This window comes from Acanthopagrus latus, chromosome 13 (assembly GCF_904848185.1).
Source record: "Acanthopagrus latus isolate v.2019 chromosome 13, fAcaLat1.1, whole genome shotgun sequence".
Taxonomy (NCBI): Eukaryota; Metazoa; Chordata; class Actinopteri; order Spariformes; family Sparidae; genus Acanthopagrus; species Acanthopagrus latus.
Window position 1 is genome coordinate 18,536,734 of NC_051051.1, and position 25,020 is coordinate 18,561,753.

Here is a 25,020-nt window from a genome sequence, read left to right on the forward strand (position 1 = left end):
CGTTAGTGTCATCCTCACAGTGAACCAATGGTCGCTGGTCGCCTCTGTCATTGTGTTGGTCGGTTCTAGTCGGTTCCTGGAAACTATTGCTTCATACTACCATTGACCCTCCTACCTTCCTAAAAGCGGCATCAAGCCAACCAGAAGAAAACAGACATAACAGGAAGCTACCAGTCTTCCTTCAAAATACAGGAAGAAATATTCAACTTTTGGATAGAAGGGACAGGTACTAAGGGGATTTGAACATTTATATCAACATTAATACATAACTGGAAGATACCATTAAATACAATCTGATTAGAATGCAAGTTTAATATAAACTATTATATTCGTTAACAAAGGCTTTATTTCTAAAGGGGCAACCGGATGTGACATGCTCTATAACAGCGACCTTTACACTTATGTCGCTGTACACAGCAAACGGTACAGAACTACCAGCTTTTCGCGTTGATCCAACTTCTCCGACAGCAACTGAGGAACAGCTTTTATGAACCGAGTTTAAAATTATGTGGGATTTTTACTGAAATAACGGGATTCAATATTTTCCTGCCACTCTTTTCCTCTGGATACTTGGACACTCCTTGGTTTCTGTGCACTGGATGTGTACCGAGTTCAGCAGCGACCCCAGCAGACATTCCCTGGTGGTTTGGTAAGTTAGGACTTGGTGTATTTTGATCGATTCATCAATCGAAAAAGCCACGGTGACTGTATTCTGGACCCGTGTTCTGGACTTCACAGGCGGCAACTCAGTCAATGTCGCTTGACACGGTTAAAAAATCCACACACAGGAAACAAAAGAGAATGGTTTCAGGACGGTGTTATGAGAACAGCAAAGCTCAAATCACCATTTAATGTGGCACAACACAGCTCCACATAGATCATAATATACCCATTGAGAACTGTGAACTAACCCTTATCGACAACCTCAAAAGTAAAAAGACTCAGTATAATATTGAAGTGTGAGAATGAAAATTGTAGCATTATAACGAGTGAATACAGTACTAAATAGAGACAGGGGTTTAGCTGTCATGTTAGACAGAACAATGACGACAACTGATTACAAGCATATGAGTAATTATAAAATATCATTAGTTTTGTAATGTCTGAATTAATCTTCCAATGGCCCAAGTCACACTGTCACATTCTATCATCATGATACACATTTGTAAGTAAACAGATAAATAAATTAAAACAATTCTGCGCTGAATTGGAGGCTCCAATCAATATTTTCAGACCTCTGGTGGTAATTGAACCCCTTTCACAAGCAGGCCCGTTTGGCATCAATCTAACACAAAAGCAATCTTTCAGAGGGGTCTGACAGTTGCTGAGCAAAGGTAATAACATCAGCAGTTGTGCTGTTGTAGCTAGGGCTGTAGCTCTGCGGGTAGAGCAGGTCGACTAGTGATCCAAAGGTTGCTAGTTCAAATCCAGGCTCTAGGCAAGGCTGAGCTGCATGTCGAAAAAAAAAACAAACAAAAACAACATGATCACAAATGTATTATTTCCCTATGAGGTCAGTAATTGACAACAATAACAAACTCTAAATACAAATTATTCTTGCCCTATTATACAGGAAATGGCAACTGCTCTCAGTGGTCGAAACCCTGGTGGACGTGGGCCAAATCGAAGTAAGGGCCGTATTTTAGGACTCATTGATGCCATCCAGGATGCAGTGGGGCCACCAAAGCAAGCGGCTGCTGACCGGCGAACTGTGGAGAAAACCTGGAAACTCATGGATAAAGTTGTAAGTTTGGAGTAATAAAGCCTTCAAGCCTGTATACCAGATTGTAGTAGGAACATTAATTTTTCTAGTTGCACATGTAGAGGTGGAGCCAGGACTAATAGGGTGCACATGTATTCACTGAATATATTTTCCAATGTATTGACTTAATTTGATAATTTGTTTGATATCTTGTTACACATCTTGCTGGCATAGATTTGTCAAAATCTGTATCTCATTAGTGATGTGTGTTGCAGAAGACTGACTAACATGACTAGACCTTATTTGATAAGATACTCAACAAAAAGTCTGGAAATGGACTTGTGTGCCTTTGCAATACAATAAATAAAGTAATTTGCATGATACAATTTACTTTATTAACCTAACAGACTCTTAGAGTTTGCCTTTGAACAGATTCTGAACATTATAACAAAATTTGGAAATCCACATACAAGACTCCATTTAAACTACATCTGATTATGTTTGTTTCCTGTGTCAAATGCTGTCTTATTTTTGCCTTGTGGTAAACACAACTATATGTTTTTAGTTTATAAATGATTTCTTTGCCCCAGGTCCGCCTCTGCCAAAATCCCAGACTCCAGCTAAAAAACAGTCCCCCATACATCCTGGATATCTTACCTGATGCCTACCAGCACCTGCGGCTTATATTGGGCAAATATGAAGACAACCAAAAACTCACACAGCTCAGTGAGAATGAGTACTTTAAAATCTACATAGACAGTCTTATGAAGAAATCCAAACGGGCCATCCGGCTTTTCAAAGAGGGAAAGGAGAGAATGTATGAGGAGCAGTCACAGGACAGGTAAGGATTTTTGAGAACATTTTTATGGGAGATTATTTGTTACACTTTATTTTATGGAGGCTTTGAAATAACAATTGAGGGTGACTGTATTTGTGGTTTACTGACATTTATTGACTTGACCTGTCTTGACCTGAAAAAAAAAAAAAAAAATATCGCTATTAAATTCCAAGCCATTATCAATTTTGAAATTTCTTGACAGCTGTAGCCAAACTTGAAATTAGCTTTGCCATTTGCACTCTCAAAACACAATATACAGTACATTCTTTTTGCCATACATGCTCCTGAATTGTCATGCTGCTAGCCATAGCTCACATTGCATTATTTTCAATCAGCACAGTCATCTAGTTGGCTACATCACTTGATTGATTTGTCCACATAGTGAAGAAACTCTATTTAATGAGGTTCGATGAAGTTTCAAAAGAGAAGTAAGAGAACATTAAATACTGCAATCTCTACAATTTGGTTCAAAAGTAGCCTGTAGATGCCATGTAGAAAGATCATAACCTATGATTGTAGGTTGTTTTCCAGGTAGCAATGAGCATTCTGACAAAGTCTTGATCCTGTGATGCCTTACAAGCACAATGAGTTAAATGAGGGAGTTAAATGGACTATCTGACAGGAATCACATAGTAACCCATGATATAATACTATTCATGATATGATAGTATCACGATACAGCGATTCTGTGATAGTCGATACATTGCAAGACAATCATCAAATGATACATCACAATATCTGTCAAACTGAAAAATATAGAATTCATTTAAATAGACAGGAAAGTGAGCAGGAATTATGTATTTATTCCCTGTATTGTTTTGTGAGTTTTACAGAATTTGACATGAACTGACACGAAACAATGTATAAAAAGTTATTTGCTTAGTCATTCTTTATCACACAGACTGTACCCTGTTTGTGTTCATGTTTGCCGTCATTCCAAAGTAAAAAAAGTTGCACCACAAAAATAATAAAGACATCTCTTCTCTCTGGAAAGAAGCTAAATATGACATTAACATACTTTGGAGAGAGCTCTCAGAGAAAATAGTGGTACTACACAAAACTCACGTTGAAACGGTTTACGTAAAATAAAAATGGAAAAATTACTCAGTGATTCATCTGATAAGATAGCAACTTTTGGAAGAAGATGAGAAACTGGCAAAGGAATGCAAGATATTGCAGGAAAAATGCACAGACCTCAATAACAAATTTCTTGCATATAGTCAGAGTCACAGAGGGCATTAAGGTAGCGAACCTGAGTTGCTTCATGGATGAACCTCTTTCTGAAGTGCTTGGTGTTGAAAACTTTGATTCGCCAATCATAATAGACCAAGCACACAGAGGTCTGGCTCTGAAGCTCCAGAGGGGAGGGCACCCAGGAACGATAATTATTCGCCTACATTGCTGCTCCGGTAAGGAAGAGATCCTTAAACTATCTAGCATCCATTAAATGTGAATGGCTCCAGGCAATCCTTCGACAACATGCAGGAAGCAGAGGAATTTGTCAAATGTAATATCAATAAATTTTGCCTACTTTTCAGCTTTTCAGCTTTTCAACTTTTTCATAAATTCAGCTTTTTATGAAAAAAAATTAACATTGCCGCAAATGGGAAGGCTTCAAATCCTCTTCAAAAATCCTCGACTTTCAACCTCTTCTTCTCCCTCATGGTTTGAGCTAGAGACACCATTCCAACTTTAAAAGACTCACAAAAACTTGAACTACTGGGCTTGTATTCAGTTTTTAAAGATATTGTATGATTTTGGACTTTAGTTTGAAGAACTTTTAGCCCGTCATCTGACTTTATAATGGGTGTGTATTGCGTGAGCTAGAGTGCGTGACATCATCAACTGCTGCACCCCAGAGTGTAGAGCAGCTCCAAAAGTGAGAAAAAAATTCTGTTCAGCTTGATTTAGATCCCAAACCTTTTACTCAGCATAGACAATGTATACATAGAAATGTAGGAAAACTTGTTGGCTTTCAGATGATGGTCTCATTTTAGATGTATGAGTTACAGTTTTGGATGTGGAAGCCCTGGAGCGACAAGAAGTGAAGTAGCTGCCCCATAAGCCCCAATGTTAATTTTGAGCCTAAAGTTCTAGAGGACAGCAGACAGTACCTGATTTGTCTCTTGCGTTTGTGCCCTCATTTCTCACTTTTCAGAAATAAAAACCAGATGACCAAGATCAGCAATATCTCCTCTCACTCACCATATAGATGTTTTGACCCTAACTATTAACATTTTTTCTAAAATCGCAGGGGTTTGTGAGGCATTTTCCCATTCATTCTTATTCTTATGACAGTGTGTGTATCTGTAGAATGCGTGTGTATTGCGTCAGCTAGAGTGAGTGACACAATCACTTGATTGGAGAGCAGCTGGAACACTGGAGAAAGAATTCTCTTCAACCGGATTTGGATCCAGCATCTTTTACTTTACATAGATGATGCAGCCATTTTAAGCTCTCTCTGTTTTTAACTTTCAACCGATTCAGTGTTTTTTCACCTTTTTAAGTTCTTTCTGCTTTTAACTGTCCACCGTTCCAGTGTTTTTTCACATTTTTAACCTCTTTCTACCCTCTCGCTCTAGACCTTTTTAGCCTTTCAGCCTTTTCAACTCCTTCAAACATTCCGCTTCATGTTCAGCTTTGAAAATGTTCAACTTTTTAAACTCTCTCAGCCCTCTTCAGCTTTTCTGTCTTTCCATCTTTTGAAAATATTCATCTCTCAGCCTTTTGAGCTTCTTTATACATTCAGCTTCATGTTCAGCTACAGAAACTGTTCAGCTATCAGCGTGTTCAGCTTTTTATGCTCTTTCTGCCTTTAGCTTTTCAGCTTTTTCAGCTTGTCAGCAGAACATTCAGCAGATTTCCCTTCGGCCTTCAGCATTCACACTGTATTTTCGCAGGAAATGCAATTTGTCTAGTTGATTTAGGAGGATTGTTTCTGCTTGCCATCCAAATTGTTACTGCTCGACCCTTCCTGATATTCAAAACTACCGGCATGTGTTAATCACACATAAAAAACGCACAGCTCAGGATGTCTGCAAACGGCCATGATTAGTGATTATTATCCTCTCCTAAATTGCTGTTCATGAATGTTAACTTTTACCTCATGACGTCAGTGTGAATGTCAACGCCAGTAGGCTTTCATGATACAGCTACACGCAAAATCCTCATTAGAGTTCAATATTTTCAATTCACACAAATGCACGAAAGACACAAATTTCATGTGTTCGCGTTAGGGCTGGTGCGACGCATTGACGTAGTCGATTATATAAATACATAGATTTATGTAACGTCTGTCGACAAGGAGGATGTAAGCATTACTAGTGCCATGCTCGAGCATTTGAAGTGGAATCATCCTGAGGTGGCTGGAATCACATTGGATCTGGCGGTGCAGCAAAACGCCACAGGTTGTTGTGGCAGTGTGGAAGTGTCACTTGGTCTATGTGAGTGAAGTGCTGGGGACCCTAGCTGATCAGTTTGCTGAAAGTCAAAGCTGCTATGTCGTTATGCTACTGGCAAGCTGATTCTACTAGTGACTGTTTTTCTCCATTGATAGATTAAAGATAACAGTAAACAGCCAGGATGAGGCAGATCATTTCTGTGTTTTTAAGCTGGGAGACAAGATCAAACCAAAGTGAAAGGTAAACTTTAAGATTCACAGAGAAATGTCAGATAATGTGTTCACTCTGTAGTATTTATCAAAACAAGTGGACTGTCTCTCTATAAATTATTGTATGTTTTGGATGCCATGATACATCTTTTTTGATACTGTATCTAAAAAGGTTAAAGGACCAACAAAGTGAATTCAGTTTCCTTTTTTAAGTTATATATAGAACAGTTTGTGCAATAAGAAAGAACTTCAGATGATTGAGAGTGCACAAGGCCCCAGTGATTCTCATGTGCAGAGTGGAGGGAAAATCCCCATATACTTTACATCCTGTTGATATATTTCCGGTTGAGCTCTGAAATACTCACACAGCAGAGTTTTTGATCTATCTGTGTAAACTTCTCCTAACATAACCCTTATATCTTGCTCTTGCTCTTAAATCTTAAATTGAAGTTGCCTCAAACTCCTCGCCCTAAAGCTTTTGCTTGTATTGGCTTAGTCTATCATATTGAAAAGAACATCTTTAGCAGTGTTTACATTACACGCTGCACGTTACGACTACTTGCAGGAAATGAGAAAAATGTGAAATGTTAAGAGACTTTTTCATAATTGAAAGTCAACGTTGAATCACTTCCCCAGTCATTCACTAAATTGTAATTTAGCAGTTTTTGTTTGTACCCACCTGTTACTTCCTTTATCAGAAACACATTAGCCTCAGGCTCACACTTTTTAGGCAGTCTAAACAAGGTATTATTACAAGTAGGCATAAATTCCCCTTCTTTTGATACAGCACCTTTCATGCTTGCCTTAGATGTAAGAAGTCATGCAGGAGATATCAGCTGTCTTGATAGATGGCCTGATTTCTTTTTGTTAGGCAGTGAGAAAGGCACAGATGTTAAACCATAATTAGTTAAGAAAATAAAAAGGCCAGGGTGGTTCAGATGGTTGCCTCTCAACTCTCTCATCCCATTTCTTGCCACTCTACAGCTGCCCTGTCCAATATTTCAAACAATTTGTAATATTTATCTCCTCTGTGATATATTACAAAACAAGAAAAGAAGCTGCAAGCAGCATTTAGGGCCCCTCGCATGCTACAGCTGTTTATTCAGTGTGCCTTCCTGTGTCCAGTATGTGCCACTAAAGAGCAATCCCTAATGACATGTTCAGTCTTTCCCCTAGATTTTTTTGTAGCAGCAGTGCTCTGAGTTGGTAACCTAGCAACACTTGAAGAAATCCGGAAGAAAATTTTGAAAAATAACCCTTTAAATTGTGATTACTGGTGAGAATTTTTTTTTTTTTTAATTGACAGATTGAGACTTACAAAATGAGTCTAATTCTTACAAATGACATGACAATCGACAGATTCAAGGCATCGGCTGAGACCAGATCATTGCACAAATGTGCCTTCAACTGGGCAGAAACAAGTTCATAGTTTGTGTTAAATCTTAATTAGGGGGCCAAGCCCGAGTATGCTTGCATACACGTTTCCTAGGACCAGCGGTGCTAAACAACAATGCGCGGATTATCAACGAACAAAGTTCTGTAGCTAGCTATAAAAATGTAAACTATAAAATAAATATCTCGGTCAAACTAAATGCTATTAACACCAAATTTGAGATCCTTGGTAACCATGACACTGGGAAGGGATGATCCGAATTTGGTCGGTATGATGTAGGGCCAATCTTGAGTCCAAATCTTGAAGGTGGTCATGACTGCTCAATGTGGGCGTGATTTAGTACAACAAATCCAAATGAGCACACATTCAGCCTTTTGCACTTCAGGTGCACTTCCAATTACAGCGAATAACACAGCTAAGACGTTGGCCTTCCATACCAAAAATTGTACATGTACTCCATTAGGTGGCGCTATAATGGATGCAATCGCGTTTTTGCAACACATTCGCAAACCTTATATCCATATGTTCCCTGAATAGAGCTGGGTTTTCAGACATAGGACATGCCCACTTCTGCTGCACATTTCGTTCGCTGAATCACCACATTTGCAAAACCTACTTTTTCAAACTCTTCTTACAATTTGAGCACCATCTGCCTGAAACTTTGCACATAGAATCTCCAGATGTGTCTGATGAAAAGTTGTCAAAAGAATTTTGGCACTCCAACACATCTGTTAGTTATAACAATATAATAGTTATAACAATCTTTTATGCTAGCTTAAAAACACGTATTGTTTCATATTTCGGTCAAGCTAAATGCTTTCAACATCAAACGTAAGTCAATTGTTCCTGAAGTCACCCAGAGACTCTGTGCCAAATTTGGTGCAAATTGGCTTATAGGTGGCACTATAACGGATGTAAATGTGTTTTTGTCTTTAACTTCCACATTTTAAAGAACACATTCATAAACATCAAATTTCATGTATTTCCCGAATAGAGCTAGGTTTTCTGACATAGGCCCCCCCACTTCTGCTGCACTTGTCCTTTGTTAAGTCACAATGCACTTATCAACATAAATGCATTTTTCCTTATCACTCTCATTTTTTGTTGCAATAATAGAAATGTAATGAAACTGTATAGATGTGGGGTCACTCCTGAGGCCAGCCATATAGTTAAGTAACAATGGTCAAAGTGGGCATGATTTAGTACAACAAATTCAAAAAGGCACACATCTAGCCTTGTGCACTTCCAGTGCACTTCCCATTACAGCGAATACCACAGCTCAGACATTGGCCTGTGTCCTCACTTTTGCTCCGAGCCCGTCATCCTTTGGGGCAAACTTCTGTGGGCTCTGCGATCCGCGGGGTTTGAGTCACGCGGGGTGGCTTGGACCCCGTTCATAACTGCTTGCAGTTCTAGTTTCACTAATCAGTGTATTTTATATGAAAAAGTGGATTGTTACCTTTAGCGACGTACAACATGACAGGCTTCTGTCTTGGCTTCTGTTTCTTTATAAAGCTTAGAATGGCAACATCCTACCATATATCAGCTCCTCATTGTTAAAGTCTGTTACTTTCTCACAAGAACTGTACACTGGTGTTACTGGGTCACTGGGTCACTGGGTTACAAACTTTATTAAACTTTAGTGTGTAGTGTGTCACTTCATAAACAGTCCGTGTATCACCTGGAACTAAACAATGGTTCCTAGGGCTGTAACGATACACCAAACTCACGGTTTGTATCACGATTTTTGACCCACGGTTCCATACAAACTTCGATTTTTTATATATTTTTTTAAAATTAAACATTCTATTTATGTAACATTTCAATAACTTATGTATATGATACTTGTCTGATGGTATCAGAGGTGCAGTATTGTGGAGGGCGTGTCTATCTGATGGTCTATTAACTGCACAGATCCCTCACTCAACTTAATACAGAGAAATGTTCCACAAAGCAACATCACAGAGCCAAATGAAGGTAACGTAGTAACTTTAACTGTCTTTGACAACAAGGAAAAATACCTGTACGTGGAGACGTGTCCTTCCTCCCGCCCGTCCTACTGACTCCTTGTTACATTTCTGCCCAATAAACAGTGTCTGTCACTTGCAAAAAAAAACTTTAACTCACCGAGTGTTTAAGATGAAAAAAAATCTCTGCGACAGTCAGCCCTGCGGACCGAGACTTCAGTGAACTTTACCCTGGAAGACCGCCTCCATCAGATTTCTATGGACAGGGGAAACACTAGGGAAACCCCTTGAAAACACACACACGTCATCATCATGACGTGTACCATTATGTTTCTTTAGGAGCCACAGCGCCAGCTTTCTGTGTGAATTACGCAGTGGTTCGTCCTTACAGTGGTGTTTTGCACTGTGTGAACGAACAACGGCGGAGAATTGGCGAACAACCACTGCAGTGTTAATGTGATGTTACTTACAGCTCATAGGGCTGGATCTGGACTGGAAGTTGTGTCGGGATTGTGCCTTCTCACAGCGCGAGACAGGTTTGTGGATCTGAGAGTCGCAATTTCAGCTTCCATACGTGTATCGTTACAGCCCTAATGGTTCCTAACAGTAGTTCCTATTGTTATATATGTATATGAATCTCCTTGGCTAAATTAGTTTTCTGAAAATTTCTACCGAAGGACTGGTCTGAATTGTGATCCAAAGTTAAAATCCTCTCTCATAATAAACTCTCTATCCACATCACTCAACTACAGAAAAAGGGATTGGAAAAAAGATGCATCATCATGGTTGGGAGCGTAAATATTCACCAGAGTGATGGTATCCGAGAACATCCTGCCTTTTACGATTACATAGCATCCTTTGCTCTCTATCATTTCAGGTAGAAAAGGCACCCGTTTGATCACTAGGATACATACTCCTGTCAAACTGGATGTGAATGCTGTCTGTGAGATCTTTGTGTATCACAATAAACCCATAGCCCAGATTTTTAAGATGCAAGATCTAAACATGTTGGTCATTCCTTAAAGATATCATGACATGATGTCACGGGGCCGCTGTCATTCCTGCGGATTCGAGCGTGATGATCTGTGTGCTCTTTAATGCCGATAATCATCGGCTGAAATAAAAATGTTGTTTTTACTTTTTTTTTATTTCTAAGTAATTAGTGTCATAACTAACTTAAAATTGGCAGAATAAATCGGATGAGAGACTTTACTCTGTATGAAAAAAAAAAATAGTGGATGCTGTCTGAGGCCCCTCTCCCCCCTCAAAATACATAATGGTTCAGTCCACCCCTGTAGCTGCAGGAACGAAGTCTCCAAACAGCTGAAGGAGCGGAGAGGATGCTGCTCATCAACATGTCTTTCCCCAAGAAAGCAAAATCAGGGAGTCTTAAATGAAAGGAAAAGGCAGAAAGGGACAGAAAGCAAGGAGGGGGAAGACAACTCCTCACGAATTGCTTTCAAAAGAAAGGTGAGCACAGTTCACAGCTAGCACAGTTTAAGAACAGTTAAAGCTGTCAACAGTTGTAACGACTGAAAGCATGAATCTAGTTTTCCAGTTTGAGCAGCAGCAGGTTCCTCATCCTCATCTCATCCCTCATTAAGTGCTGACTGAAAGTTATTATTATAAGTCATCATGTCACATTGAGGTCGCAGACCTTGCGGTAAAAACAGGTCAAATTTGGAGTGATATTTAGCTCCTTTCACCGTAAGTTATTTTCAGAGGGTTAAAAGAGTTGTGAAAAAAGTGATTGTCTTTGACCCTGGGGGTATATTTGCCACTTGAGCCTGAAATACTATTCCTCTTTGTAGCCTCCTTTTCATCAAAATGTCCAAGAGCCCATCTTGCAAGTCTGCAAGTTTTTCATCCACTTTGGCAAATTGGTTTCCTTGACATCTATATAACATAATGGCCGTGCCTCAAGTCCTACTCTCTGCATAAGAAAAGAGGGACAAGTTTTTGTTAAGTGAAGTAAAATTCCATGCATGGTTACTGGTTACGGGTTGAGGAATACTATGGTCAATCTGTCAGTCATGTTGGCATTTAATGGTCAATACAGTTGATGTAATTATGTTTTAAGTCAAAATAACAATTCCAAGCAGAAGACTCTTCTCAGGAGAGACACCTACAACCACACAATAAAGTGATACCGACAAACGTAATGGCTTTCTTAACACACTGCAGCAAAATATCATTTCAAACCATGAAATGTCGTTTGCTGGGGCTGAGCTGTAAAACATAAAGTTGCTTTTTAAATAAGATCTCTGCCTCTGCTTTAGAGATTTTCTTGCCTTTACTGAAGGTTGCGTCAACTTTTCTTTTTTCCAGGGTGATCACATGAAAACAGACTCTCACAGGCAATCAGTTCAGTTAAAGTGAGTCTTTACATAATTATGGCCCTGCTACGGAGTTGTTCATTTTGTAGTTTGCCTGCTAGGTAGGTCAAATGTTGCTGTACTGTCACAAACAGCGCCTTAAATGTAGCTCCATATTATATTTCTAATATTATATTTCAGGCTGTGAAAATGATTGGATTTCTTTTTGAATAAAATTAGATTGTATCCAGTTTGCTGCACACAGTTTTGCTATCCAAGTGCATTAGCAGTGTGACTGTATACATTTTCAGTATGTTAGGCTGCACTGCAGTTTCTCTCCTGCCCTTCCTTGATCACAGCAACAGAGTGATTTACACAGCAGAGCATTTTATAGCTGGCCTGACAAGCATGGCTTTAGCAGCTTCCTAAAATGATTGTCTCTAAATCAGCTAGATTAAAAGTGCACTTCTTTTGCCGGGAAGCAGAGTGTTGCAAATAAAAGACAATCTGAGCTCCCTCTATCCTCAACTAATAACTCGCCTGATTACCATATAATGGTGAGCAAGAGTACATTCGGACCAAATCTAGTGGTGTGAGCAACATTGGTACATCAGTGTGAAGTGTGGGTGACGTGTTGGGAATCCCCACTGATCAGCTTGCTGAAAGGTGAAGCTTTTATCTTGTTATGCTACTAGCATGCTAATCCTACCTGTGCTTGTACTCAATAACAGATTCAAATTAACAATAAACAACCAGGATGCGAGGTAGATCATTAACATGTGTTTTAAATTGGGACACAAGAGAAAACCAAATGATCACAAGTGAAATATTCTGTGCGTTTACATGACACTCAAGAAAACCGTGGCTCTATTACCACTCGTTGAAATGGGTAGTGTCACCTATCGTACTGGGGTATGACATGCTTCGGCCAATAATTTGTTTTTCTCACCGGCATGTACACTTGGGTTACATGCAGTTGCAGTTGTCTGATTGAGTAGCATACCTGAACTATGGCTGTGACCCAACTAAACTGTGCATGTAAAGGTACTGGTTTGTCACGCGAAGAAATATCTTTGTTCCCTATGTAGCATTTAGCTGTGCTAAATAACATGCCCCACTGCAGACCTGTTGTTCTTTGCTTCTGATCTGCAGGTATGCCTCTGCCACAGTAGGTTAAGCATGCCTGACCTACAGTGATCGTCTGTATCCACAGACATGTTTTCTAGAGTGAACAATGCCAAACTGAGTGAATACACATGACATATTATGTTACACTCCACTGTGGTTTCAGTCATTCATACTGTCAATCTGATCGCCATCTTATATTATTGGCCACCGCAACATCATGTCAGGCTGTGTTTCTTGAAAATTTTGTTATTTTCAACAATTTCCTATGCGGCCAGCTGCATCTTTTTGTGGAGCACAGCCACAACCAAAACAGACTACCTCAATTCTTTCTTTCTTTTTTTTTTTTTCTCCTCGATATTTTCATATATTTCTCAGGCAATAATGTGTGGATGAAATAAATTAGGTGTATTCAGGTAGCCGTTATCTATGAGGAACTGAGCCACATACAAAACAAAAGTTGACAGATATCATCATTTGTTAGGAATAACATGCTCTTGTGTGAGACAGAAGATATAAGGAATAACTGCTTAATACCTTATATCTTCTGTCTCACACAAGAGCATGTCGTGTATTTCTATCATCAACTAACCTTAACCCTCACAGATTAGTGTCAGTGTCAGTGAGAGGAGCGTCTGGCTGCAGCATCCGGTGTTGTCATTCTGAGGGATTCTTAGAACTGTGCTTCCTACATGGTTCCTTTTCAACCTGACAATGGACACGACCTTTCCCCCTCTTGTCTTGGCCTCAAACATGATACAAAACATTGACAGATGGCCTCTTGGTGGACCCATGCATGAATGCAGCTTCATTCTCTGCACAGCAATTGACTCAGACAGACCAATTGATGACCAGAAAGAAAGCTAAGCTTGCCAAGCTATTTTCTGAGGTGGATTGGCTAACCGCTGAGATGGCCCAGATGAAATCTCCCCTTCTGTCCCTTCATCCTGGTGCTGGTGCCTTTGCTGGCTCATCCACTCCATCCATGCCTGAACTTGTGCCAGAGAAAGATTTTTGCCTGTGGATTTGCAGAAGGTTCAGACGACGGCTCCATGGGCCGTGTCAATCACATGGCATGGGCTTGCCGGCAGTTTGATTTACAGCAGTCAACACCAGCACCTTTTTCAGGTGCACTTCAGCCCCATTTCCTACATGTGTGCTGCAAAGACACTAAGGCTCTCTCCCACCTGAAGCCTGACACCTAAGCTCCGGCGGACATGCAGAATGTCTCAAAATATGGCCTTGATTGGGTACCAGCTATTGAGTCAGTCATCACTTTGTTTATAGTTTACCCTGTTGAGGCTCTAAGGCCAAAAACCAGCTGTATTTGACCCCAGTGTCTGGTCACAGATGAACTCCTCTTTAAGGCATATGATTCAGGAGCATGTATGGGCCATATTGGCAATTGGCCACTCTCTGTCTCACCTCATGCTTGCCCTCTCAGCTTCTCTGCAGCAGGTGGCAGTCCACGCATCCTCAGTCAGCCTGACTGATGCTTCATTGCTGGCCCTTGGCTCTCATGTCAAGGGAACTGATGTCCACTTTGTTTCCACTTTTCCCTTGCAAAGATGGCTAAAAGCTTCTTCTTGGATTCCAAGTGGCACATAAAGCTCAGAGTGTCATGGTAGTGCCTCCTTGCTCTATCCTGTTGAAGAAATCATTCAAGTCCAGGAAGTGTCATACATTAAACAAAGTGATCAAACCAGGTCTCCTTTGATTAACTTGTTGGTGTTATGCAAATATATATCTGCAGTGTTTAAGAGATAGGAGTCACCATTTAGGTTTGGAGGTCAACGGGCTCTTCCCAGATGTCACTCCAAATGTGTATTTTCTTCTTCAATTCCAATGGGGAGAGGTTGTATCTCAAGAGGCGTGCTTATGGCTTCCGTTCCATTTCCTAGAGAGACTGTCACACTGAGGAGATGCCTCTCAGGATGGGGTTCAATTTTGCAACGGTATGCCCAAGACTACACAGTGCACATTAATGTGCTGGAGCTACACTCTGCTGCTACACTGTGCTTGTTAACCCACCAGGGTAATATCAAATCTGCACAGTTGCTGCAGGTGTTGCAGGATCATCTGATGTTGGCACCCCCCCTCCCTGACCAGCCTGTGGCAACATAGCTACTGGGTAGGGATGCCCCTAATATTTTCCTAGATAATACAGCTGCATTAAAAAAAAAGAATCTGCATCCAAGCTGTTCCTTAATAGTTTTTTTTTCAAGTACACTACCAGTCAAAAGTTTGGACACACCTTCTCATTTAATGGCTTTTCTTTATTTTCATGACTGTTTACATTGTAGATTCTCACTGAAGGCATCACAACTATGAATTAACACATATGGAATTATGTAGTAAACAAAACAGTGTGATATAACTCAGAACATGTTTTATATTTTAGATTCTTCAAAATAACCACCCTTTGCTTTGATTACTGCTTTGCACACTCTTGGCATTCTCTCGATGAGCTTCATGAGGTAGTCACCTGAAATGGTTTTCTAACAGTCTTGAAGGAGTTCCCAGAGATGCTAAACACTCGTTGGCCCGTTTTCCTTCACTGGTGCAGCACTCCCTCCTTCTTAGTCAAATAGCCCTTACACAGCCTGGAGTTGTGTTTGGGGTCATTGTCCTGTTGAAAAATAAATGATGGCCCAACTAAACGCAAACCAAATGGGATGACATGTCACACCAGGATGCTGTGGTAGCCATGCGGGTTCAGTGTGCCTTCAATTTTGAATAAATCCCCAACAGTGTCACCAGCAAAGCACCCCCACACCATCACACCTCCTCCTCCATGATTCCAGGTAGGAACCATGCATGTAGAGACCATTGCTTTCGTAGCACGAAGACACGGCGAGTGGAACCAAAGATCTCAAATTTGGACTCCTCAGACCAAAGCACAGATTTCCACTGGTCTAATGTCCAGTCCTTGTGTTTCTTGGCCCAGAGAAATCTCTTCTGCTTGTTGCTTGTCCTTTAGTAGTGTTTTTTTAGCAGCTATTTTACCTTAAAGGCCTGTTTCGCTCAGTCTCCTCTGAACAGTTGATGTAGAGATGTGTCTGCTACTAGAACTCCATGTCACATTCATCTGGGCTCTAATATGAGGTGCTGTTAACTTGTGATTTCTGAGGCTGGTGACTCGGGTGAACTTATCCTCAGCAGCAAGGGTGACTCTTGGTCTTCCTTTCATGGGGTGGTCCTCATGTGAGCCAGTTTTGTTGTAGCGCTTGATAGTTTTTGCGAATGCACTTTGGGACACATTCAAAGTTTCTGCAATTTTCCGGACTGACTGACCTTAAGTTCTTAAAGTAATGACGGACTGTCGTTTCTCTTTACTTAGCTGATTGGTTCTTGCCACTCTCTGAATTCTAACAGTTGTCAAATAGGGCTGGCAGCTGTGTACCAACCTGACTTCTGCACAACACAACTGATGGTCCCAACTCCATTAAGAAGGCAAGCAATTCCACAAATGAACCCTGACAAGGCACACCTGTGAAATGAAAGCCATTTCAGGTGACTACATCATGAAGCTAATTGAGAGAAGGCCAAGAAACCCTTGGCCTTCTCTCAATGAGCTTCAATGAGCTTCATGAGCTTCAGCACTGTCAACAAATCAAAGGATGGCTACTTTGAGGAATCTAAAATATGAAACATATTTTGAGTTATTTCACACTTTTTTGTTTAATTCCATTTGTGTTCATTCATAATGTTGATGCCTTCAGTGAGAATCTACAATGTAAATAGTCATAAAAATGAAAAAAAAAACATTAAATGAGAAGGTGTGTTGAAACTGGTAGTGTATATACATTAATATAGCTTTCTTATTCTGCATGCTATTGCAACACTGGCCTACCATCTTCCTTGTGGTACCTCCGTATCATCCATTGCTTGTTTCATATTCCTTATGTTGTCATGTAAAATTACATGGACCCGTTGCTTGTCTATATCACATGCATTCAGCATCTGCTTGATTGCCTGTTTTACATGCTCTGGTTTATGAGACCCACAAAACTTGTCGTATACAAGTATGTTGTAAGTTGAAAGTTTAATCAATATAATTTAATGCTGAGATGGTAGGGCATGTGGGGAGGCTAACACTAACATCTATATACAATAACATATACATATATATGTTATTGTATATAGAAGTTAGGGTTTTATATATATATATATATATATATATATATATATATATATATATATATATATATATATATATATATATTGTTATTGTTATTGCATGAACTTTTACAGCCCTAATATAATTAATGCAAATTACTCTTAACAGCACTCATCTTTCTTAAGCACCTAACCAGTAATTTAGGAAATCAGGAAGCGATGCAGTAGTAGGTTGTGGATGGCAAGCAGAATTTATTAAGGCATTTATTTTAATGCCAACTGTTTGAATGAAATGTTTTATTTATTTATTTATTTATTTATTTATTTTACTGTAGAGCAACATGTATAAGCAAGAATGTGGAATGTTCTTTGGTAGCAGTGCTTTCAGTGAGGTACACCACAGTGTTTGGAAGTGACAGTGTCACACATTCCCATGGAAAGCTTTAAAGTCTTGAGCCTGGCCAAGATGAGTAAGCTTCCAGAAAGTAGAACCAGCTGGGGTGTGACTGAAGCACCAGAGGAGGAAGGCAAAGTGTATGTGTGGTGGTGGGTGGTTTGGTGGCGAAACCAAATGTTTCACAATCTCACTCATAACATTTTGTACTGAAAATTACAAATATTTGCTGAACCACCTCACACACACAGTATGTTTTATATATGGTTTCCTCACTTGGTTTAAACATGTAGTTTAGGTTTATGCCTGACAGACTGAATATTTGAGGGTTATACTGATATCAGTAGTTGATGGTAAAAATATGTGATTAAGATACATACTGAGTCAGACCTCTTAAATGTAAGACGTGTGACATGCAAGACCTCTTATCAGGGCTCTCTGGTGGAGAACACTATGTAATTGTAACCAGGCTTCTAAGTGACCCCAAACCTTATTAGGCATTTTCTGTACTTCAATTTCCTGTTACTTATCAGAGATGACTAATCTGCAAGAAACTAAACTCAACAAAAAATTGGTCAGGGTTGTCCAAGGAGGTAATGTTTTCACCTGTGTCCCTTTATTGGATGGTTTTTCAGTATGATTGCACAAATGCAACTAAATGGATTTCCCCACAACTCGGATGGAGAATGACTCTCAGTCCAGAATACACCCCACTTTTAGTTCAGTTTAGGATAAAATGCCAGAATTTTTCTCTCACTTCATTTAAAATCGAAAGTTAAAGCATTTTTCAACATTTTCCTTAAAGCTGCAGTCTGTTCTGAGAAAAAAGTGGACTTAGACACAACATTTGAATGCGCTTATCTCCCAGGTCAGTCCTTTTTCCTCTCTGCTGCACTGCAGCCCTGCCTTCAAAGCCTCTCCCACCGAGGAGCCTGCCGCGCACAAGCAGGCTTGTAACCATGGTAACAGAGGAAGCCAGATAACCAAGATAGCACATTCAAAATAACAGCAATAATCCTGAGTAACAAGCAATATTCCTTACATCGCCGGAGACAGAGTTACCAGTTAATCATTACCTGGTGCAACGCCATGCTGCCTTTCTGAAGCATGAGTAACATTATTTCCCAATTCAACCTCTTCAGAGCTACTGAACAGAAAGTCTAAAATGTTATAACCAGGGGCGAAAATCCCATTTCATAGTTGGGGGGGGACAATAAACAGTAAAATTTTAGAGAATAGTTCCAAAGGGGGACAAGGAATAAAAGTTGTAGCCTGTCTTTTATACAGCATCTTTTACCGCAGTTTGAGGCTCCAGTCTCAAACAGGCAGGAAGAAGACCTTTCTTAGCACTGGCTGAGTCCACCTGCACATGTCTAGATTAAAAACAAAATGATTGAAATCAAATTAACATGTACACAGAGAGTTATAATACATTAAAAAACATGCTGAATCTTGTGATATAGGCCACGCCCATTTCCATGGCCATTTCCGCCAAATAATGTTTTTCTTTCACAAATGCACAAAATCTCACAAACCTACTTTTTCGAACTCCTCCTTTCATCGATTTTTACTGAACTATGCACACAGCATCTCTGGACTGTTCCTGACAGAGCGGTGTGCAAAGAAAGTCCCGAGTCAACACAATACCAAAGTTATCTACCAAACATGTTTTGGAAAATAACTCCCACCTACTATCTCGCATATTTCATATCCACACATTCCCTGAATTGAGCTGAATCAGCTGACATAGGCCATGCCCATTTCTGTCAATATTTTTGGTCCACAAAATCGCTGAAAATGTGGTCAATAACCTGTTTCGAACTCCTCATAGGCCATTTGACCGATGCACAAAAAAAATTGCACATAGCATCTGTAGACACTCCTGACGAAAATTTATAAAAAGAATTTTGATATTCCAAAGAATACTGAAGTTATGAAAACACAACTTCCTGTAGATTTTGGTCACAACAGGAAGAGTTGCATATCTCCACATTGGTCTGTCCCAATGATTACTCCTTCCCCATGAACCCCTAAGGCAAATTTTGTGCAATTTGGCATCAAGGGGGTGCTTTTATCACAAAATAACAAACAAAAAAAAACCCCAAAACACTTTGTTGGCCTGTTTCACCAATATGTACGAAAATCAATGGTCACATACACTATATTACCAAAAGTATTCGCTCACCTGCCTTTACTCATTCTATGAACTGAAGTGCCATCCCATTCCTAACTCATAGAATTCAATATGATGTCGGTCCACCTTTTGCAGCTATTACAGCTTCAACTCTTCTGGGAAGACTGTCCACAAGGTTGAGGAGAGTGTTTATAGGAATTTTTGACCATTCTTCCAAAAGCGCATTGGTGAGGTCACACACTGATGTTGGTCGAGAAGGCCTGGTTCTCAGTCTCCGCTCTAATTCATCCCAAAGGTGTTCTATCGGGTTCAGGTCAGGACTCTGTGCAGGCCAGTCAAGTTCATCCACACCAGACTCTGTCATCCACGTCTTTATGGACCTTGCTTTGTGCACTGGTGCACAGTCATGTTGGAAGAGGAAGGGGCCCGCTCCAAACTGTTCCCACAAGGTTGGGAGCATGGAATTGTCCAAAATGTTTTGGTATCCTGAAGCATTCAATGTTCCTTTCACTGGAACTAAGGGGCCAAGCCCAGCTCCTGAAAAACAACCCCATACCATAATTCCTCCTCCACCAAATTTCACAGTTGGCACAATGCAATCTGAAATGTACCGTTCTCCTGGCAACCTCCAAACCCAGACTCGTCCATCAGATTGCCAGATGGAAAAGCGTGATTCATCACTCCAGAGAACGCGTCTCCACTGCTCTAGAGGCCAGTGACGGCGTGCTTTACACCATTGCATCCGACGCCTTGCATTGCACTTGGTGATGTGTGGCTTGGCTGCAGCTGCTCGGCCATGGAAACCCATTCCATGAAGCTCTCTGCGTACTGTACTTGGGCTAATCTGAAGGTCACATGAAGTTTGTAGCTCTCTAGCAATTGACTGTGCAGAAAGTCGGCGACCTCTTTGCACTATGCGCTTCAGCATCCGCTGACCCCTCTCCGTCACTTTACGTGGCCTACCACTTCGTGGCTGAGTTGCTGTTGTTCCCAAACGCTTCCATTTTGTTATAATAGAGCTGACAGTTGACTGTGGAATATTTAGGAGCGAGGAAATTTCACGACTGGATTTGTTGCACAAGTGGCATCCTATGACAGTTCCACGCTGGAATTCACTGAGCTCCTGAGAGCGGCCCATTCTTTCACAAATGTCTTGTTTCACAGTCTGCATGCCTGAGTGCTTGAATTTATACACCTGGGGCCAGGCCAAGTGATTAGAACACCTGATTCTGATCATTTGAATGGGTGAGCGAATACTTTTGGTAATATAGTGTATATCATGACCAGATGCAGAAAAATCCTATTGGACCAATAACCTAAACCCAACAGGAAGTCAGATATTTTCCATTTGTCCATTGTTTGCTGTTTGAGTTTGAGCTTGAACCTATCTGACCAGGTGAGAGCTGGGGAGGGGCACTGCCGAGTATACACTGCGAGTGGGAGGGGGCTACTAGCAGTGATTGACACTTAATTACACCCACTGGGTGGACCCAAAGACAGTGGATTATTTCACAGTTGATCTGTATTTTATTCTACTGTCAGATCATAATGATAATTTTAGCAAATATAACAAAAAAATAGTTAGAGACTACAACTTTAATTTCTCTGGGAATAATGCATGGTTCTTGATGGGGAAAAAAAATCAGGCGTATTTAGATTCCTGGCATCTATGAGTAAGTACAATTTGATGCAAATCTGAATAAAAATCTGTATCTATTGGATTTTCTAGTGTGATATATCGTGACTGGTTGGTGTTGCAACCTGCTGGACTTTTTTGCCTGTCATTCTGCCTGGGTAACAGTTGCAGGTTCTTCAACTGGAAGCCTTCCCCGTTGAAAACCAGATGATCTCAGATGGTGGATTTAGACTCTGTAGATTTCCATAGCCAGTAACTTCCCTTCTCCCCATCATCAGAGAGGTCTTTTAGGGCTGTCTTGACCTTTGCCAACATGAACCGTATGTCCCTCAGGAAGTGCCTGATTGCTCATTTTCCCTCTTGTCTTACTCTGTCTTAAAGGATGCCTGATGTAGCTCTTTCCTTGGCAATGATTTGCCTGAATAATCAATGCTAATATCAGTCCTAAGAAACAATTAAATCAGTGACTCCAAACACTGAGTGCCCTTCTCCCATTTTTACTTATTTCATTCTGATTTTACACACCATGTTTTTTTTACCCAGCCTTCCAACCCACTAGTTCCACTCTTCACCATGCAGTCGTATCTTCACTGCAGCTGTTTGTTCACCGCGAGTCTCTAACCTGGCTTATTCTGAGTAGCGGCAGCATGTAGGTGATCTAATATACATCTCATCTGCCTAATATTCCCTTTGTGAAGCCAATACATTTCAGCATGCCCAATCTGCTCTCACCGTATCTCTGCTCTCAGGTGCACCAACACAGGAAAGGAACCATTTTTGCCCACTACCGTTGCCAAAACTTGTTTGAGTTTTACAATGAAGGCAATGCCAGGCAAATCTACATAGCCTATCCAAATTATTTGGAGACCATAATGAGCATTAATTAATATTTTCATATGTGGCTATTCTGTAGTTGGCTTATGCTTATATGCTTATTAGGTATTTAATGCTGTAACAAGCAAAATCATAATTGAACACTTATGAAGTCAAGAAAATATCCACTTGCACACCTTAAGGTCTGGACATAATACACAACGATCAGAATCAGAAACACTCAATTGATTTCTGATTCTGATCATTGTGTTTTATGCTCAGAACACAACAATCAGAATCAGCTCAGGGTCATTAATTTCAGTGATAAGATAACAACTGGCTAGAAGAGATACTATTCTGTGTGTAGGTTATACATTTGTACAATTAGAGAGTGTAAGAATCACTCAGGCCTACAATGATAATGTTAATCCTTATTCATTTAATTTCCATATTCCTTCTTTGTCAAAGCCACAGGGAGCCATTGCAGAAAGGTAAACGAGCTGCATAATAGCCACAACACAAAAACATGCATAGAAAAACAAGACTAGCCTCTCCTAGGCCTGAAACTTTTATTCTGTTTATTTATGCCTTTAACTTCCAGTCTTCATAACAATAGCTATCTCCAGTCAGAGATAACCCTTGAATTTCAAGCAGGGAGTTGGATTTAATCCACCTTCCTCCCCTTCCCCCTGACATTATTTTGAGAAAAATGTTGACTGTGATGTTATGATATTGTGATGTTGAATGTGTTGACTGTGTTTGATTTAACTGCCTACTTCAGAAGATTTGACCTTACTGCTTATCAGAATGGGCCAAATTCTTATAAACCAAACTGTCATGACAGAAAGAAACACATTTGCTATCTTTTTATCTGATGAAGATCTTTTTTGAGATGTATCTTAAAGTCCCCTGTTCATGCCTGTCTAACTTAACTTTAACTTAACTTTTGTATTTCAACTACTTACCACAATATCCCCAGACTCCCTTGCAAACTGCCTGATTTCAAGGTTTGTTGCATTGGAGAAACTTGACAAACTTTGTGAAACAGCTATGGCAAATTCTGAATCATTGGTGTCTTTTTGTAAATTTGGTGGTACATCAGAAACTTTAAGTTGTTTCTTTCCTTTCAGAAAGTGCTTGTTGCAGCTTGCTGTACCAGCCTGTCTGCTTCATTGTCTGAAGTATCTCTTACCTGCCAACATTTAGCATCTGTTTGAACACACTGTTTTAACCAATTTCACAATTTATACTCAATTTATGAAAGAAGACAATATTTTAGTGCCCATAATAGGGGTGGATAGAAATATCGATACGGCAATATATTGCAATACTTTGCCGCCCAATACAGTATCGATTTTTCAACTCCAAAGATCAATTTTTTTTAAGAGTAATGATTCATGTTTAGACGTGTTATGAATACAGTAGGACTTTTGTACCTCCACTCCAGTAGATGGCGCAAAAGAGCGACTCTGCTGTGCGGTGCATGTATTTCTGTATTAGAGAGAGTGGCAAAGGTCTTTCCAAAATGGATGCCAAGATAATAATTCCTCTGCAATTTAAAGCTGATATTTGGAAGCATTTCGGCAACAAAGCTAAGAAATATAGCAAGAACAATGAGCTGGACAAAGAGAATGCTGTTTGTAAGCTATGTCTCGTCGCTGTGAAATATTGAGGGAACACAACAAACTTGCGAGTTCACATGGCAAGATACCATTCCGAGATATTAGCCGAGAAGCAGCCGCCAAAGCAGACTGAGCCAACCAGACTACGTAAAGATTTGCGCCTACAAAATACCACAACACAAACTCAACACCGATGTGGTCACCAGATGGAATAGCGCACATGATATGTGGCAGCCGGCAGTCACTGCTGCCCTGCTGTCACATGAGGTGAGGAAGAATGAAAAAGACATCAGCACTGTCAGTGAGGCCAAGCTGCAGAAGAAACAGTCTCTGCTATGAAGCCTATGAAAATTGCCACTGTGGTCATGGAAGAAGGGAAAACTCGCAAACTATCAGCTGTTGCACCAGTCCATAGCCACCTGATCCAAGAACACCAGGAGAGCCCAGGTGACTCTAACATGATAAAAGAGATCAAAACTGCCATACGCCAGGACCTCAAGAAGAGGTACTTAGATGAGCAGAGGGAGACTCTTCATGTCTGTGCAGCTTTGGATCCCTGATTTAAGACCCTGCCATTCTGAGGACGAACACCAGACCATCTATGACAGAGTCACCACAGAGGCTGCAAGGACCCAGGGGCCGTTTCAGGTGAGCTAGACTATTAGACTGCTTTCAGATATTCTTTCAATATTTTTCATAGACAGTCAATACATATATTGCACAAATATATTTAAAAAAGCATAAATACTAAAAGTTTAAAATATATAAACACTGGTGAATGTTAGTACACATTAATATTACATGAACAACAGATTATGTCAGCATTTAATTGTAATTTATTTGATTTGAGCTTATTTAATTTACTTAATTTCATGTGATGCTGTTTTTCAGCATGGAGGAGCTGGAGAGGATGTGACAGGTTAGCCAGAGACTCAGGCTGATGGAGAAGAGGAGGAAGATGAGAATGCAGGGCTGGAGGTTCTAGGTGAGGAGGACAAAGGGAGCAGCCAAGGTCCCGAGGAGGAGGAGAGCTTTGCAGCACTGTCCACGTCTAAGAAGAGATCCAAGGATTCTTGTGGCCTTGCGGACCTTCGTGGTCAAACATACACTTCAGGTCAATATAGGAAAGACCCCCTAATGTCAACAGTTAGTTTTAGTTCTTATCCCTGCAGTTGAACACTTGAGCCTCACTGTGCTGAATGTTTGTTCAGAGTTTCACACTAAAAGTGTAAAGTTTATTTCCTCTCATTTAAAAAAACAGATTCCTCAGAGCAAGTGTAATGTACATTACTCAGTGCTTAAAGTTTCATATTACGCTTGTGTTAGTTTGATATTTGTCCAATATTCAAGTT

The 25,020-nt window shown here is 40.2% G+C and overlaps 1 protein-coding gene across 5 annotated transcripts in view; it reads left to right on the plus strand.

Moving 5' to 3' along the window:
• Positions 1-369: 369 nt before the first annotated feature.
• Positions 370-25,020, plus strand: part of cblb (Cbl proto-oncogene B, E3 ubiquitin protein ligase) — a 128,871-nt gene continuing 104,220 nt past the window's right edge. For 2 of the 5 annotated variants that reach the window (XM_037120431.1, XM_037120432.1), the window contains exons 1-3: positions 370-649; positions 1,574-1,744; positions 2,293-2,543. In XM_037120431.1, coding sequence (XP_036976326.1) covers positions 1,577-1,744; positions 2,293-2,543 — 419 coding nt within the window. In that variant the 5' untranslated portion in view covers positions 370-649; positions 1,574-1,576. Of the gene's footprint in view, positions 650-1,573; positions 1,745-2,292; positions 2,544-20,943; positions 24,783-25,020 lie in introns of those variants that run through there. The other 3 variants (XM_037120434.1, XM_037120435.1, XM_037120436.1) reach the window with 3 other exon arrangements.